At 47.8% G+C, this 17,708-nt stretch overlaps 1 protein-coding gene and 1 long non-coding RNA gene across 7 annotated transcripts in view; one reads left to right on the top strand and one right to left on the bottom strand.

Annotated features, from left to right (window-relative positions):
- Nucleotides 1–620: 620 nt before the first annotated feature.
- Nucleotides 621–2,777, top strand: LOC143435902 (uncharacterized). 4 transcript variants are annotated; one of them, XR_013106246.1, is made up of 3 exons: nt 621–705; nt 1,082–1,163; nt 2,262–2,777. It is a non-coding gene; the product is annotated as an uncharacterized LOC143435902 (long non-coding RNA). The 4 variants fall into 4 exon arrangements; XR_013106234.1 differs by lacking the exon at nt 2,262–2,777 and adding an exon at nt 1,598–1,767; XR_013106242.1 differs by having other exon boundaries at nt 633–747.
- A 14,047-nt stretch (nt 2,778–16,824) lies between these two features.
- Nucleotides 16,825–17,708, bottom strand: part of Btbd16 (BTB domain containing 16) — a 49,217-nt gene continuing 48,333 nt past the window's right edge. For 2 of the 3 annotated variants that reach the window (XM_034521905.2, XM_076911674.1), the window contains exon 17: nt 16,839–16,983. In XM_034521905.2, the coding sequence (XP_034377796.1) occupies nt 16,915–16,983 (69 nt within the window). In that variant the 3' untranslated portion in view covers nt 16,839–16,914. Of the gene's footprint in view, nt 16,984–17,708 lie in introns of all 3 variants that reach the window. The other variant, XM_076911680.1, reaches the window with a different exon arrangement.

Below are 17,708 nucleotides of genomic sequence, written 5' to 3'. Positions count from 1 at the left end.
GGGGCACGTTTTAGCTCTAACAAGCAGCAGAACCTGACAGCTGCAGCCATATGGCTCAGGCTTTAGAGTCAAGAATAAAAGAAGTGGTTATGGAATCTCCCTCAGCAACTAAAGAAAGTTGCTGAGGCCAGGCATGTGGCAGGGGTGTCACCACATGAAGGCCCAGAGAGGACATTATGTGAAGCTATGAAGGCGTAACCCGGACTGCCTTGGAGACCCCAAGATGTTAGAGATACCAGAGCAACAGGATATCTGCCAAGAAAATATGCTTCGAGAGAGTGGAACCAGCCCAAGAGAAAAAAGTATGTTGCAGTCAACAAGAAAGCTTTGACATCAGACATGGAGATGCAGAGTTTGGAGTTTGCCTAGCTGGTTTTCAGTCTTTGGTCCAGTGTTGTTGTGGATAGCCCTGGCCTTTTGTTGTCATGGTATTTCCACTCCTGGGAGGGGCTGCAGAGGAGGAGTGAATCTTGTGAACCTTCTGTCCAATTGAATTTGTAAAATAAAGACTAGAGCCAGTGATTGGGCAGTAGAAGGGGAGGTGGAGAAAAAAGGCTTAGGGGAGGAGTCGGAAGAGGAGGAGTTAGAGGAGGAAGTTGGGGGGGGGGAGGAAGGCCAGGGAGGCAACGGAGAGCCTGAAGAGTGAGAGGAGCCGTTAGTAGAAGGACAAGGAGGAGGAGAAGAACATGGCTTAGAAAACCGCAGGTTTTAAGGGCTCTCATAGCTGGGGAATAGAGTAGTACAATGGTAAATCTGCCCATTCCAAGGCTTGCAGTTTATAATCATAAATATTGAGTTGTGTTTTCCTTGACCGGACGTGTTTGGGTCAGAGATTTACCACAACACAGTGTCTCCTCACTGTGCTCCCTACCCTATGTTGTTTTGTAATGGTAATGTATATACTGTGCCATGACATATTAGAAGTATGTGATCTGCTTTTTGATTTTGATTGTATAGGAGATTACAGTTAGGAGATTGCATGACCCCCACACATATGAAGCAGATATGTAGCTTGGATCTTCATGTAGGTCCTCCAACAACTGGAGTGTGGGCTTATCCTGATACTGTTGCCTGCTTGCAGATTCCGCTCCCCTAATTGGGTTGTCTTGTCTGGCCTCAGTGGGAGAACATGGACCTAGTCCTGCTGTGACTTGATGTGCCAGGTAGGTTGGTTCCCTGGAAGGGACCTCCCCCTTCTCAGAGGTGAAGGGGAAGAGGGATCATGGGAGGGGCCATGGAAGGGGGAAGGGAAGGAGGGGGACTGAAATCAGGATGTAAAGGGAATAAATAAATTAATGGAAAAAAAAGAGATCTCTTGAATCTCAGAAGATTTGAACTTTGAACTTTTACACTGTTGAGACTGATAGACTCATAGACTCTGGGGAATTTGAAATTGGACTAAAATACATCTTGCATTATGTTATGGCTACAAGCCTGTGGGAGCTGGGGAGTGGAATGTGGTGGTTTGAATAGGTTTGGCCCCCATAGATTCATGTGTTTGAATGCTTGGCCCATAGGGAGTGGCACTATTAGGAGGTGTGGCCTTGTTAGAGTAGGTGTGGCCTTGTTGGAGGAAGTACATCACTGGTCTTGACAGGTTTTGACCGTTTTGGGGTCTCCTGTGCTCAAGTTCTGCCCAGTGTGAGACAGTTTCCTCCTGGCTGCCTTGGGATCAAGATGTAGAACTCTTGGCTGCTCTAGCACCATGTCTATGACCATGTCAGACTGCCATGTTTCCTGCCATGGTCATAATGGACTAAGTCTCTGAAACTGTAAGCCAGCCCCAATTAAATATTTTTCTTTATAAGAATTGGTCCTGGTGTCTCTTCACAGCAATGGAAACCCAAACAGAGATTTTAAACATTAACTCTAGAAAAACAAGTTTGTTAACTCTAAAGTGGGAAAATGCTAAATTAGAATTAATAAAAATTTAATCCTGCACATATAACATTTTGTCAAGTCCCTTAGTCATTAAACTGAGGTAGAGTTTTGAGATATTTAAAAGAATAAAACAGATTTCATTCACTTCTCAAAAGTTCCCAAATCTATTGAGTTGCTAAGAAAGTGTCACCAATTATACACTAAACATTACAGCCAAATAACTTCAAAGCAAAGCTATAAACATCCTTTCAAAATCAACAACAAATCATCAAATCTAGGTTAGATCAGATGTAGAAGGTACCAAGCTTTTCTGTGTGAGAACAGATCAAAGATGGTCGTGAGTCTATTAATAATCCCACTCATTGTGCCTTGTGTCCCAGGGTTACACGAGACACGAGTGACTTCAAGCCGTGAAAAGTCAGCTGCCCAGCAAAATGCGGTGTCTCCTACCACGAGGCTGTATCCACAGCCCCAGAATTGGCTTCTATTGTGTTTACAACTGGTCCATTAGCACCAAAGGAGTTCTGGGTTGCTTCCTTTGTTTTCTTCCATGTTTCCCTGTGGAATCTTGTCTTCCAGAGCCTTCCTTTCTCTCCTTGTGTCTCCAGGTGGGCACATCTCAATGCTGAAGGTACAACAGTGTTCAGAGAAGAGGAAAAATACTATGATGTGTTTGTCCATCCACCAGATGGATCAGATTTCATAAGATTTATTAATCCAAAACTCTTCAGGCTATGTACACAGCATGATACCTGCCATGTTCCTGGCACTGGGCTGGACGCCCAACCAGAAGAAGGATTTTAGTACCTGCTCCCTATTTTTTTTTTTCTTCCAGTGCTGGGGTTTGCACTTAATCATGCTAGGTTAAGTCATCTACCACTGAGCCACACTCCCAACCAAGCACCTCCTCTTGAGCCACTGCACTCCAAAGCTTATATAACTATGCTGATTTGGAGTCTGGTCTTTTATAACAAGCAGCCATGGTGGTGGTGGGGCACAGTGAGAAATTCCTTGAATAGACAGAAAATACATCGTCAAGCTTCCCCCAACCCAGCTTGCCATCCCAGGGAGCAACTCTGCACTCAGAATTCCCCACATATGCTAACTACTTTACACCAGGTTCTCAAAGCATAGCCCAGGGGCCAGCAGCCATGATATCACCTGCAGCTTTGCTGAACACAGTCTTCCAGCAAGCCCAGATCCACCAAGCAGGAATTGCTGGGGTTGGAAGGCCAGGAGTCTGTGCTGTAACAAGCCCTCAGCTGATTTCAATGCTGCTGCTGCAAGCCTGAAAACTGTTGCCCAAGATCAGAGGTTCTCAATCTGTGGGTTTCAACCTCTTTAGGTTGCCTAAGGCCATCGTGAAAGACAGATATTTACACTACAATTCACAACTAGCAAAATTAAAGTTATGAAGTAGCAATGAAAATAATTTTATGTCCAATGGTCCACCACAAAATGAGGAACTGTATTAAAGGGTCGTAGCACTAGGAAGTTTGAGAACCACTGCTCTCGATGATCTTCTCCATGTGGCTGAATTCCTCCTCTGATAGTTCAACATCATGAACTCTGGAAAGCCCTGTACTGTGCAATATTGTCTGAAGAATCATAAATTGCCCAATTTATGGATTGGGGATAAGTCATGAAGCCATAGTTAAGTGTGTGCTAAAGTTCGTTGGCCTGTGGACTGGTGCTTGTGTCAGAACACACAGCAGGCTCTGAGAGGCCTGCTGTCTTCCCTGAGAAGTCCTGGGGCCAATAAAGAAAACAACCCAAGAGACAGTCCATAATATACCAAACACTCAGCGTAAGTTCCAATAACAGTTTGCAAATAAGAAGTATCTGCAATCACTCTATAAGTATTCCTGGGCCTCAGAGCTCACAAGGCAGTGACAACTCTTCTGGCTGGGACAGGCTAGACAGAGCTTTCTCCACAGTTCTCAAATCAACCCTGCCTCTGGTTTTCCCACAGCTTCCTCCCTTTTGTGGGTGACCATACAGTAATATCAGTGACTAGTGCTGACGTTCTTAGAAACACTTAGGCTGTGGAATCAGGCGCTGAAGAATACCAAACATTTTTAGAGTTCTGCCCTGGACCAGGCAAGCAAGCAGTCTGTCTACCGATCTATAGCGCTCAGAAGCTCCTCTAGGGACTGGTATCAGGACCCAGGCATTTATTATACATGATCAGTGGGGTATTTGTAGTCAGTAAGTGTTCAGAAACAATCATGGTGTTTGGATGTTACCATCTGCAAATGTGTGATCGTCGGGCTTGTCCTGTGGAAGCCTTTGGTCTTGCAGTCATCTTATATCTCACTCAATGATCCCTGTCATCTGTATTCAGGCTTCCCCTCTGAAGGCTGTGGATGGCTCAGATACCAAGACACTTGAGGTCATAGAAGCCTGAATTGCATGTACTCAAAGAAGCTCTCTGTCTTTTTCTCTGCCTCCTCTGGCCCCAACCTCTCTACCTTTGATATTACAACTTCTAACATTCTAGAATGATTCGGAACATTCCTTTATGAGGAAAGTATCAAAGGAAATTTTACAGAAGTGCTAAGCTCCATTTTACCCAAGCACTGAGACAAGAGGCAGAGTAGAGCCAGCACAGGAGATGCAGTCTGGCCTAATGCCACAAGACCCAGAGGGGACAGAGGAAGATACCAAAAGAGACCCTTGAGACCCTCAGGGAAGAGAGAGGCTGTCCTTTCGTGGGAGAATCATGTGCACTCTTCCAGAGCTTTCCACCGACCCCCTCGGGCCACCACAATGGAAAAATCCCTTTATCTCCTTCTGTGCCTTTTCCACTTGGCTGGTTTGGGAGATTTTCCAGCTCAGTGAGCCATGGACTGAGAGATAGGCTGCATGTGGCCTTCAGATCCCAGACCTCCAGCCTCCGTCCTCAGTCATTACGCTGGGGGAGTCAGCTAATTAATTAAGCGACCTTTGTGCGTGGCTGGGCACTGTGAAAACGTTCTGAATGCAGATGCTCTGCAGGCCAGCAGGCGTGACCCTCGTTCACAGAGCTGCAGTGCACAAGCCAGCAGTGTGCAAGTTCCACCCAGAGAGCAGCAAGCAGGGAGAAGACAGGGCCAGAACAAGCAACCTGATGGCCAACAGCGCCTCACGGCTCTTTAGGCAGACGCATGGGATGTGACAGAAGAGTCTTCAGAACTGAAAGCATCCCTCCCAGAGACTCACACATGACTAAGCCATGCTTTAACAGAGGTGTGGTCACACCTGTGCAATGACCCCAGGGAAGCTGATCTGCTAAACAGGTGTCTTCTGCCCTGGAAAGAAATGTCCACCAGCAGGCCCCATGGAGGCCTGAGGGTGCCAAAGCCTCACCAATGGGTAGGCACCTACACATGTTAGACCAAGGGCCAGGGTCCTGGTTACTCTGCAATGGCATATTCCATTAGTTCTTGTGGGGAGTTTAGAACCCATGAGTTTGGCTCATGTCTCTTGGTGACTCTGCCTACTTGCAAGGAAGCTTTGCTCTGCAACCATCAGGGCAGTGACCAACAGTGAGGTCTGCTAGTCACCTTGAGATGTAGCCTTCAAGGTGCCAGAACTTACCAGGTAATGTCTACAGGCTATGCATGCTGTGTTGGGGAGTGGGGTGTGAGCAGGTGTTTTTTTATACCCCGTCATGTTACTGGAGCCCACAAACAGCACAGCTTGTTTCTGTCAGTCTCTTGGAAGCACTCAGAGCCCCTCCTCCCAAAGCCCAGGCTCCAATTTAGTGGCACGCTTAGGCAGCAAACAAAGGCCGACATTTTGATGACTTGTGGATACCTACACCTTTGGCCTCTGTCGATCACCTACTGCAGCTACACAATATATGCTTTGCCTACTTCCATAACTGTTCACAGCAGCCTGTTAGTTACCTGTGGCTGCTGCGACAAATGACCACAGACTCGGAAGCTTAGAAACAACACCCTTGGGTTGTCCACATGCCTCAGCCTCAGAAAGGGGCTTGCCACAAAGCCTGAAGACCTGAGTCAGTCAGATCCCTGGGATCCTCATAGTAGGAGAGAACCCACTTCTTCAAGTCTGACTTCTAAACACACACACACACACACACACACACACACACACACACACACACTGTCAAATGGTCCACCAAATTAAAAACAAAAACAAAACTGTACATGTAACTTTGGAGGTTAAAAGTCCAAAATCAGTTTCACTGTGTCGAAGTCAAGACCTCTGGGCTGGTTCCTTCTGGGCCCCTAGGTAGGAATCTGTAACCCATTCCTTGCTTCTTAAAACTCTCAGAAGTGGCTCACATTCCCTGGCTTGGGGCCATGTCACTGCATCTCTGTCTTTATCTTATTACCTTCTGTCTCTCAGACCTCCTACCTTCCTCTTGTAAAGCCTCCCTGTGTGAGGGCCAGATAAGGTGGCTCAGTGGTTAAGAGCATACTGCTTTGGAGGGGGCCCCCAGTTCGATTCCCAGCACCCACATCAGACAGCTCACATACGCTTGTTTCTCGAGCTCCCTGGAATCTGACACTCCTATTACCTCATACATAGACATACACATGTATCCATAAATAAATAATGAGCAAATATTTTTTTAAAAGGTCCCGGTGTGGGGCTTGGGAGAAGACTTGGGCAGACGCAAGAACCTGCACTCACTTTCCAGAAGCCACATAAAAAAGCTGGACATGGTGTTGTGTACTTGTAATGGCAGCGTGGAGATGGGCAGATCTCTGATGCTTACTGGCCAGCCAATCTAGGCCACTGGGTGAGTTCCAAGTTCAGTGAAACTGTCTCAGACAAATAAGAGAAGGTGCCTGAGGTACGAAACGTCAGAGGTTGCCCTTTGGCGCCTGGATGAGGGTGTGGGGGGAAGGGAGAGTGAGGGAAAATGAGAGAGGAGGAGGAGGAGAGAGCAAGCAAGTTTTCATCTGAGACAACAGCTCCCAATGCCAGGAATTAGGACACAGGCGTCTTGGAAGCCATCATTCTTCCTACCACATATCCCCATTCATCCTTCACTATCCTCTCAGAGCCACTGGGAGGATCAGATGCTGAAGCACAGAGAGATTAGGCAATTTGCCAGAAGTCATCCAGCTAACAGCAAGTGGTGAGGAAGCAGGGTGGGATGCAGGCAGAGAGCTGTGTGATCCCAAGTTAACAGAGTCTTAACACAGCCAGAGGAGGCCAGGCCCTGCATGCAACCCAGCAAAGCCAGCTGCTTCCCGCCCATTGGCTTCTCCACCCCCAGAGCAGCTCTTTTGTTTTCCTAGTCAGAGCACAAAGAGAACACCTGCAGACTGTCCTAGTTCAAGAAGTGACCCACATTAGGAGAAGGGAGCCAAGCAGGCCACAGCTGGCTCCGATATCCCCTCCCCCCAGCCTTTATGACAGTCCAAAGGTTGCTGGCCCAGCTCTCACAGGTGGTCAATGATTTTCTCAATTAGCGCACAAGTGCATAACCTTGTTACCTTGGTAGACAGGGGGATGCTCTGTGTCCAGGGGACCCTTCATCTTGATCCAACAGCAAGAAAAGCCGTTTTTTTGTCTCTTTGGCACTGTGCCAGACCTCTCCTGTGCTCCCCCCCTCTCCCCCTCCAGGCTATTAAGTCAATATTGACTTGTTTTAAGTAAGGCACTGTTAATTCAATATTTAAATGGCTTTGGACAGGCTTGACAGGCATTATGCATTTTCTCAAGGAGGTGTGGACAAGCAGTCCAACTTGCCTGGAATAAAGCACGTTCAGGCCACACGGAGACATTTAATGACTCAGGAGAAGCTTGCTGGGCCAGCAGGCAGGCTGAGCTGTTCAGTCATTCTAGGATTAAAGAAAAGTTAATCACTGGGCAGGAAGCTCCCTCTTGACAACCAGTGTTCCAGCTGCCATCCCATGCAGCCTCCTCACCCTGGCTGCTTCTCTCTGATGTCACCTGCCTCCTGCCCAAGTGCGCCCTAGAGCCAATCAGACACTCTTGGTTGGGTGAGAAATAGTCAGGCAAGTGTGGGTCTGGGTGGAAAGCTAGGAACTCAGGGAGGAGAAGTAAACTGGAAGCGACATTTGCTTCAGGGTCAGTTCTGATAGTAGGTGGAGCCGCCTCTCTAAATGTGTCAGTAAAGGGTCATCCCAGGGGAGTGGGGCTCAGACAAACAACTGAGTCAGCGGTGGGAAGAGAAATGGTCATACTAGTTTTAGAGACAGTTCACATAACAAAGTGAAGTGTTGCATACCATATGGATCTATCGTTTCATATTCAAATATTTAAGATATTCATATTTAGGGAGTCACATTTACACAATTTAAAAGCTATCCAATTATTAAATTCTAAAGGCGTTGCAGTGGGAATCTCACTGTGCAGTTCTTGGCTGTTCTGTAACTCACTGTGTGGACCAAGGCTCATTTGTTTGTGAGTCTGAATGGTAAGCCTGAGAAGATCCTTTGCAGGGTTTCCCCTGGCATCATCAGCAGACTGCATTCCACTGGAGGGTGCTGGAAGGCTCTAGCAGGTGGTTTGGTGCTGGAGGTTGGGCTGAAGTCTATGTTTCTCCTCTGTGGGGCTCTCCTTTATATGGCTTTCAAGTGTCCAGCAGGCACCTCCTGAACGTGGGGTTCCCAAAGGACACAAACTGAAGCTGCATGGCTCCTAGGCCCCAAATTCTTTGACTTGTGTGCTTATAATTCTGCTGCAGTCTGCTGGCTAAGTCCAGTCCAGTTGTAGCCCAGACTCAAGAGGGTAGAATATACCCTCTTGTAGCGCCCAGATTGTATAACTCACCAGGGCCATTATTACCTGCTAGATCACCAAGATCTGCCACAGGACTGACATCTATCAAGTCCCTTGACTCTTTTTTCCTCTTTTTTTTCCTTTTCTTTTCAGACAAGGTCTCATGTAGCCCAGGCTGGCCTCATGTAGCCCAGGCTGGCCTCAAACTCACTATGGGTAATTTTGAATTTCTGGTTCTCTTGTCTTTACCTTCCCAGTGCTGGGATTACAGACTTCCATGATGGCATAGGTATACATGTTGTTGGGGATAGGACCCAGGGCTTCGTGCATGCTAGGCAAGTACTCTACCAACCAAGCCTCAGTCCCTCGTCCCTTTTCTTATATGCGGTCATATTGGCCCAAGAAAGATAGCCAGCCATTCATTGTCTTCCCAGAATACTTAACTTTCTATGAGCTGGTAAATCACTTCTGGAACACTCTGCACAATATGATGGGGATGAAGGTTCTGTCCCCTGAGTGGCCACTGTCACATGGTTGTGACCAAAGTAAGCTAAAGGGTTATGCAGGGAAATAGAGGGACTCTCCTCAGCTTAGGACAGAGCAAAGCCTGAGCCCCAGGGTCATCATTCCTGCCCAAGCTCTTTTGTTTGCCCAAGGTTGCCATAAAAACCCCTTGAAGCTGTTCCCTCTCTTCATGACCCCTCCATGCCTTTTGCTGAATGGTCATCCAGAAAGACATTTCATTATGGCTGGAGTAGACACATGTGTGAAAGAGAAATCAAATTTTAATGCAGGTAACTGTCCTCCAGGATCCTCAAAGTCCCATCTTGTCTCCCACTGCTCTGACAGCCCTGGCCAGCCAGGAAGAATCTGTGTGTTTTGAAGGCACCAGGCTTCCCTGAATGTGCTGTCCTCTGGACTAGAATCTTCTGAGCTCCTGATTTCCTTCTGTTTGTTCTCCCACCAGCTTTACATGATAGGATTCGTACCTCACAGGAGCTGCCCGTTGGAATGCGCAGGTCAGTGGTGGTCAGCACACAGAGCCGAGCAATCGTCATCCTGCTTAGTTATGGAATGCTTCCCTCACCTCAAACAGAAGCCCAGGTCCTTTGGCTCTTGTCCGTAGTCTCCCTTCCCTCCCTCAACCCTAAAAACTCCATTGGCTTTCTGTCTAGAAAAGTCCTGTCTCTTAACATTTTCTGTTTGTTTGTTTGTTTGGTTTTCTTGTTGGGTTTTTTTTTTTTTTTTTTTTTTGAGATAGGGTCTTAGGTAGCCCAAACTAGCCTCAAACTTGTTATGTAGCTAAGGCTGGTCTTGAACTCCTGATCTTCCTGCCTCTACCTCTCGAGAACTGGAGTTACAGGTGTGCACTATCACACCCAGCTCTGGACACTTCTATGAACAAAAGTCACACCCGATGTGGATTTGGTGACTGTTTCTTTTACTCAGAATGCTATTTTCAGAGTTTATGCACATAGTACAGACAGGTCACGGAGTACGGACAGGTCACGTAGTATGGACAGGTCCTCCATCCCTTTATTTTTGCCAGGGATTAAACTGGAACCCTGAACATACCAAGCACATGCTCTACCACTGACTGTAGCCTCACTCTCAATCATATTATGTGGCTCCCCCACATCTCATCTTCCTATTCATTCCCTTGTGGGTGTGTATTTATGCTTTCCCACCTTTGAGAGCTTATAAATAACACTACCATGAACCTTCATGCATAGGTTTCTATGTGCACATGTGTTTTACTTTCTTATGGGTGTGTATCTAGGTTATTCTAGGAGGAATCCCTGCTTTGTACCTCATATCATATTTCCATTTTATATATTCCCATTGCAGTGCATAGAGATTCGATTCCCCACATCCTCTGATAACCTTTCCTCTTCTCACTTCTTCTGACTTTTTCTGAGGAGAGCCCTTTCTCTGGGAAGGGCTCTCCTCTGGGCCTTGAATCCCCACCACCACCACCACCACCCTGGGTCTAGGCTTCTTTCTTCTATTTATACGTGCAAAGAGCCGGCCTCTCCTCAGCTCACCCAGCCATCCTCGGTGCCAAAACTACATTCCCAACTGTCCTTTCCAGACCCCTGGGGCTCCATAATGGCAGGGACTGTCTTCCGCTCACCTTTGCAACCCTAACTCTTGGGCTGGCAGCAATTCATATATCTGTGAATGGTCAAGGACCAAGAGCACAAAGGTTGCATGACTCAGAATCATGAGGCGCATCAATGTCGCCTTCCCTCCTGTTCCTGCCCTGCTCACGTGGCAGCTGTTAACCAATAGACAAGCAACAGTTTATTCTATTTCACTGGGATGTACTTAAAATATACATTCAAGTAGAAAAATCGGGTGATACTCCAATATAGACTGAGCTCTGCTTCCCTGGCCTGGTGCACAGCTTCTCCTGGCTCCTGGAAAGTGGCTTCCCCTCAGCAGCCCAGCTGAGGTTTTAGGATGGCCACAGCTGAGACTGAGGCATGGCTGGCTCCATTTATACAGGGAGACAGAGGGGAACCCTGGAGAGCATGGCATCAGCAGGGGCGGCAGGTCTCTGTTCCAGGCTGAGCACAGTGCTTGCTCCTTTACCCTTCACTAACGGCTGTTTGAACTTACGTCCAGTGAGACGGCAGAAAAGTCAGAACCCAGCTCCTTTGTTGCAGTACCCACACTTGGTGGCCATACATGGCTCGTGGCTGCCACACCGGGCAGGACGGACATTCAGGGTTTTCATCTGCACAGGAAGCTCCATTGACCAGCCCTGCTTTGGTTTCCCCAGGCATTTGTTCTGTTTTCCTAGAAGAGCCTCCACTGTCAGCTGGCAAGGACTCGGGTCTATGCACCAAAATCTCACACCCGACGTCCATCCTGTGGGAGAAATGCAGCCAGTATGGCCTCCTCACTACCCTTGGCAGCCCACCCATTCTCTGAGAGTTCCCCATCCTTGGTTTACAAGGGCTTCCTCTTTCCTCCTTGTACTGCAAGACAAAGAGCTCTGCAGGACACAAAACCTCTGAAAAGAGTGGGGAGAGCTGGGTCTGGTGGTACATGCCTGTAATCCTGAGGCAGGAGGATGGTGAGTTCCAGGCTAGCCTGGGCTACATAATAAGACGTTACCTCAAAAAGGAGATAGGCAAGCCTGGAGTGGTAGTACATGCCTTTAATCTGAGCACCTACTACTCGGGAGGTTAGAGGCAGGTGGATCTCTAAGTTTAAGGCAAGCCTGGTCTACAGAGTATTTATCAGGCCAGCCTGAGCTACACACACACACACACACACACACACACACACACACAAAACCCTGTTTCAAACAAACAAACAAACATACAAACAAACAGTGAGAAAGAACATTTCTTACTTTCTAATGCTTTTTCCTCCTCTTCCTTCTTTCCACCTCTGTGTGTGCCTGTGTGTGTGTATTTGTTTTGTTTATTTATTTAGACATTTAGATAAGGTCTTAATACGCAACTCTAGAATTCACTATGCAGATCAGGCTGACCTCAATCTGAACTCACAGGAATCTGCCTGCCTCTGCCTCCCAAATTCTGGAACTAAAGGCATGTACTACCATATCCAGTTCTATTTTTCTGAGACAGGGTCTCTCACTGGTTTGTGTAGGTGCTCTCCTGGTCTCCCCAGCAGTGGAATTACAAGTGTTCATTACCACATCTGGCTTTTTATGTGGGTTCTGAGGATTCCATCTCAACTCTCACTCTTGCCTGGCAAGCACTTTGCCCACTGAGCCATCTTCCCAGCCCACAATTCATTCTTATTCTGACAAGCCTGTGGTAAAGCTACTTCCCCTTTGCCCCCACCCCTGCTTCAGAGGCTCAGCTGCTCTTCTACTCCTGAGGGAGCCGATAGTCCAACCATCTCATTCTATATCAGCAAAGCGGGCCCCAAGAAGGATGCACCCAAGCCCAGATGGCATCAGTCTCAACCTTCAACAAGTACAAAATGATGCCAAGCAGCCATCGAGCTAATAGGACCAGCATTCATCGAGTGTTTACGACATTCTTGGGTGATTGGCAAGTCAGATTGGATTCTGAGACTGAGACTGAGACTGCCTAAGGCCACACAGCCCATGAGAGGCAGAGTTAGGACCCAATGATGCTAGGTCAGCTGGTACCTGAAAGTTGCTGTGTACCAAGTGAATCAGGGCCTGGGAGATGGGGTGATTGATGAGAGAAGCAGGCAGAGTCGGCCCCAGAAGCAGCACATAGAATGCAGTCCTGTCCAGTGCCCCTGCCCACTGTTTTGGGCATTGCAAGCGTGGATCATAACATCCAACTCTGTGAAGCTTTACCTTGTGAGAAGAGCTCGTGAGAGCCTCTTGAGAACTGTTTCTCTCAAGACTTACACTTCCCAAGTTCTGAGACAGTATGGGTGAACTTGTTGCCTCTCACGCCAGATGTGTTAGTTTCATTTTTAACCATTAAGAGAGGACGGCCCGATGCTTCTAGGTGTGTGTGCTAGTTTCATTTCTGTTGCTATGACCAAAACTAATTTTGCAGAGGAAAAGATGTATTTGATTTACACTGCCAGGTCCATCATCGAGAGAAGCCGGGGCACGATCTCAAAGGCAGACCTGAAAGCCAGACCTATAGAGGGAGTCTACAAGCTGGTCCATTCACAAGCTCATGCTTAGTTAACTTTCTAATACAACCCAGGACTGACTGCCCAGGGAATGGTATTGCCCACAGTGGGCTAGACCCTTCTACATCAACTAAAAAGAAGACAATGCCCCCACGGACATGCACACAGGCTAATCTGATCTGGGAAATCCTCAGTTGAGACTCCCTTCTCAGATGGCTCTGGACTGGGTCAAGTTGACAGTTAACACTAACTAGGGTGGAGAGTTTTTCCAAATTGCCTCCCAAGTTTGAGGTCAACTGTGCCCTCTGGTGGACAGGAGTGGATTCTCAGAATTAGAGCAAATGATTTTCCCGTGTGTGTGTGTGTGTGTGTGTGTGTGTGTGTGTGTGTGTGTGTGTGTGTGTGTGTGTGTGTGTGTGTTGGGGTGGGGGAGGTTGAGGGTGCTGGGGGCTTCTTAGGGAGAGTGTATTGATACTGTATTAGAGGATGATTTTTTTCTTCTTTTCACCAGGGTGGTAAAATGGATTCCTAAGCCTGTTTTGTGGGTGTTGAGGGTACAAGGAAGGAAGACAAATGTGTGTTTGTGGCACCATGAGGATCTTCACCGAGAAACGGAAGCTTCTAGACTGCAGTCTTTTCTAGTATAACCCACAGATTTCCTGCAATCATGCATTGCATAACCTATTTATAATGAAAAAGAAACCCTCAAAGAACCCCCAAACCAAGGCAGTGAGTGTCCCTGCCTAGCCCCTCTGTGATGGTAGTCACCTCCGATCTATGTTTTTCTTTTCTCTCATTGTTCTTCAGTAACCTGTTAGTAAGCAATACTGACTTTTCTAAGGAGTTTCACTACCATGCCTGCCTGGTAAACTGTACCTCCAGGCAACTGTGGTCAAATCTTAGATGTCCTGTTGGATGAAAGTGTGTGGCCACCAAGGATGCCTGTGATGGTGAACATGGATTGTCACTCTGACAGCATCTAGAATCTCCTATGAGACAAGCCTCTCCATGTCTCTCAGTGAGCTCCTAGATCAGGTTAGCTAAGGTGGGAAGACCCACCCTAAATGTGGGAGTCACCATCCATGAGCTGGGGCCCCAGCCTGAAGAGAAAGGAAAAAGTGACTGAGTATCAACATTCATCTGTTTCCTGACTGCAGGGGCACAGTCACCAGCTGCAGGGGCACAGTCACCAGCTGCAGGGGCACAGTCACCAGCTGCAGGGGCACAGTCACCAGCTGCAGAGTCACTGTCACCAGCTGCAGGGGCACTGTCACCAGCTGCAGGGGCACAGTCACCAGCTGCAGGGGCACTGTCACCAGCTGCAGGGGCACAGTCACCAGCTGCAGGGGCACTGTCACCAGCTGCAGGGGCACAATCACCAGCTGCAGAGTCACTGTCACCAGCTGCAGGGGCACTGTCACCAGCTGCAGGGGCACAGTCACCAGCTGCAGGGGCACAGTCACCAGCTGCAGGGGCATTGTGACCAGCTGCAGGGGCACTGTGACCAGCTGCAGGGGCACTGTGACCAGCTTCAGGGGCACTGTCACCAGTTTCAGGGGCACTGTCACCAGTTTCAGGGGCACTGTCATTAGCTTCAGGGGCATTATTACCAGCTGCAGAGGCACAATCACCAGCTGCAGAGTCACAGTCACCAGCTGCAGGGGTAGTGTCACCAGCTGCAGGGGCACTGTCACCAGCTGCCTCAAGCTCTGGATATCATGACTCCTCTGCACCCTTGAACTGTGAGCCAGAACAGACCATTTCTTAGTTAAGTTGCTTCCTGTTAAGTATTTGATCACAGCAACAATAATAGTAACCAGTACAATGGCTCAGGTGTGTTTCTGTTGATCAGTCAGTCAGACTCCGTGGCCAGACTAGCTAGTGGTGTTGGAAGTCTGGATAGTGTTTGCTGGGGGTAAGGGAGTCTGTGTGAGGCTGGCTAGGGTATGTGGGGCCTGACCATTATGTTTTGATCTGAGCACTGGTCATGTAAATGTTTACCTTAAAACAGTTCATCCATCTATATCATAGTGGGTTCTTTTCCATTCATTTTGAGTTATTAAGACATTGCATTAGAATATCATTTGTCTAGTTTCTGAGTGTCTTAGTAAGGGTTTTACTGCTGTGAACACACACCATGACCAAGGCAACTCTTTTTTTTTTTTTTTTTTTTTTTTAAAGACAGGGTTTCTCTGTGTAGCCCTGGCTGTCCTGGAACTCACTCTGTAGACCAGGCTGGCCTTGAACTCAGAAATCTGCTTGCCTCTGCCTCCCAAGTGCTGGGATTAAAGGCGTGTGCCACCACCGCCCTGCCAAAAGGCAGGTTCAGAGGTTCAGTCCATTATCATCAAGGCAGGAACATGGAAGCATCCAGGCAGGCATGGTGCAGGAGGAACTGAGAGTTCTACATCTTCATCTGAAGGTTGCTAACATAATACTGGCTTCCAGGTAGAAAGCCCACATCCACAGTGACACACCTACTCCAACAGGGCCACACCTTCTAATAGTGCCACTCCCTGGGCCGAACCCATACAAACCATCACACTGAGCACTTATGGGGCTTTGATACTTCATATACTTTGTATCTGAGTAAGTGTCTCACTGGTACTCATCCTAATGTGAATTATGGAGGCCATGTTTTCCAACATCTATAGCACTGTGTCATACGTATCTCCAACACTACCAAACCCTTGCCATGTAGCCTGGAAAACATAAAACAACAATAAAACAAAACAAACAAACAAACAAAAAAAACCCAGGCAGTCGAAGCAGAGACCCAGACATATTGATGAAACAAGATCTAGTTGTCCAAACAGAGGAGATTGATGCAGCCCAGGACTACTTTGACAGATGTTTCCATCACCTGAAGGCTGGTAGGTGGCTAATATCAGAACAAGGACTGTGTTGGACCCTGGAATGATGGAAGGAAACTGCTGGGGGGCAAATGGAGATGTCAGAGCAAGCTGGGAACATAGAGGGTCACAGTCACTGCAGAAAGATGCCCCATGGACCCAGAGGTGATAACAACCCCAGTTTCTCTCCTCTCCTGTCTCCTTTTTACTGGACTTGAGTGACAGCAATAGTATACAAGCATGGGACACAGAAGGGAGGGGGCAGACCTGGAAGCAGGCTCCCAAAGTCCAGTGCTTGGGCTCTGATTCTTCTCCCAGGCCCACCTCCCATGGTAGCCCAGCCCTTCTAACCTACCGATATTCTCTGTTGGAACAAAGACTCCCTTAGCTGAATGCCGGCCCACAGCAGCCATTAGACTGAATGTACCCACCTTACTGTTTTCATAACTCCACCACCAACTCTCCAAGGTCTCAACAAAAACCAGCAACACGGAGAGGTGGACAAAGGAGACCCTCTGTACAACCTTCTCTCTTAGAAAAGGGTGCAGCACGTGACATAACTCCTAAACCAGAGGGCATGGGATAGCTTAGGCCTGCAGAACATTGTAAACAATTAGTAGCTGCTAAGGACCTTAGTCAGGCATCTGCAAGATTAGCCTGTCAACAGCCTGAGTGAACTTAAACGTGAATTTTTCCTATCTTCAGATGAAAATGGAAGCAGATTGCCACTAAACAGTAATGCCTCAGCCGAGGACCCAGGGATAAGCACAGGCAGCTGGATACCACATTCCCCTCCTTATTGTCATTTTTATTTCTCTTATGGAGTCAGGTAGGTCAGGGAAGGGGAACCCATAGATTCCTATGAAAGCTATCAAGATGCTGGGAAGATGAAGGCAAAGCTGGCGTAGATCGGGATGCCCACGGTTTGGATTTTCAAGGCCTAAAAATAAGAAACGAGGTGAAATGAGACTTTCAGCTTAACACTGCTGTGCCAAAGGGTTGTATAAACTGGTGGTTCCCAGACCAGCCTGCGGCAGAGTAGCCCAGGGAGAGCACAAATAAACATTTCAGACATAGTTTAGATAAAGTGCTTAAATCTTTGGCTACACCTGTGTTGTCACCTGATCTCGGGGAAGCATTTCCAACCCTCAAGGCTTCCTTCCTGGTCCTACCATCAGTCTAGCCTCTCCCAGCCTTTATGAGACAGAGAGAATGGCTGTGCTGATTCAAGCCCCCTCAGGAAGCCTTTATGAGCATGAAACCTAGGCCCCGTCTCTAGAGCTTTTGATCTCACTACTTGTATGGTCTCCTGATCTCCAACAGGGGTATCCCAAAGCCCCAGGTCACTCTAATGTGTCCCCAGGTCAGGACTGAGAATGACTCTGTGGTTTGTGGTACAGCACCATTCTCAATAGGGTACCAGGGTGAGTCCCAACCTCAAAGCCACAGCCTAAAGAGCCCCCCCCCCTTTTTTTTTTTTTTTTTTTTTGGTTCTCTGGCTATTTGGGGACTGTAGCTGTCAAAAGCCAGGCAGGTACAAAGTCTTCCTAGACGTTTGATCCACTCTAGGGTTGATGGGCTCTGTCCTCCTGGGTAAGCCAGAAGGAGGCAGAAGCCTGGGAAGGGTCTCAGAGGCATTGATGGGTTGACTCCTTACATCTATAT

Source organism: Arvicanthis niloticus, chromosome 1 (genome assembly GCF_011762505.2).
Source record: "Arvicanthis niloticus isolate mArvNil1 chromosome 1, mArvNil1.pat.X, whole genome shotgun sequence".
Classification (NCBI taxonomy): Eukaryota; Metazoa; Chordata; class Mammalia; order Rodentia; family Muridae; genus Arvicanthis; species Arvicanthis niloticus.
This window is presented reverse-complemented; position numbering and strand designations above follow the sequence as displayed.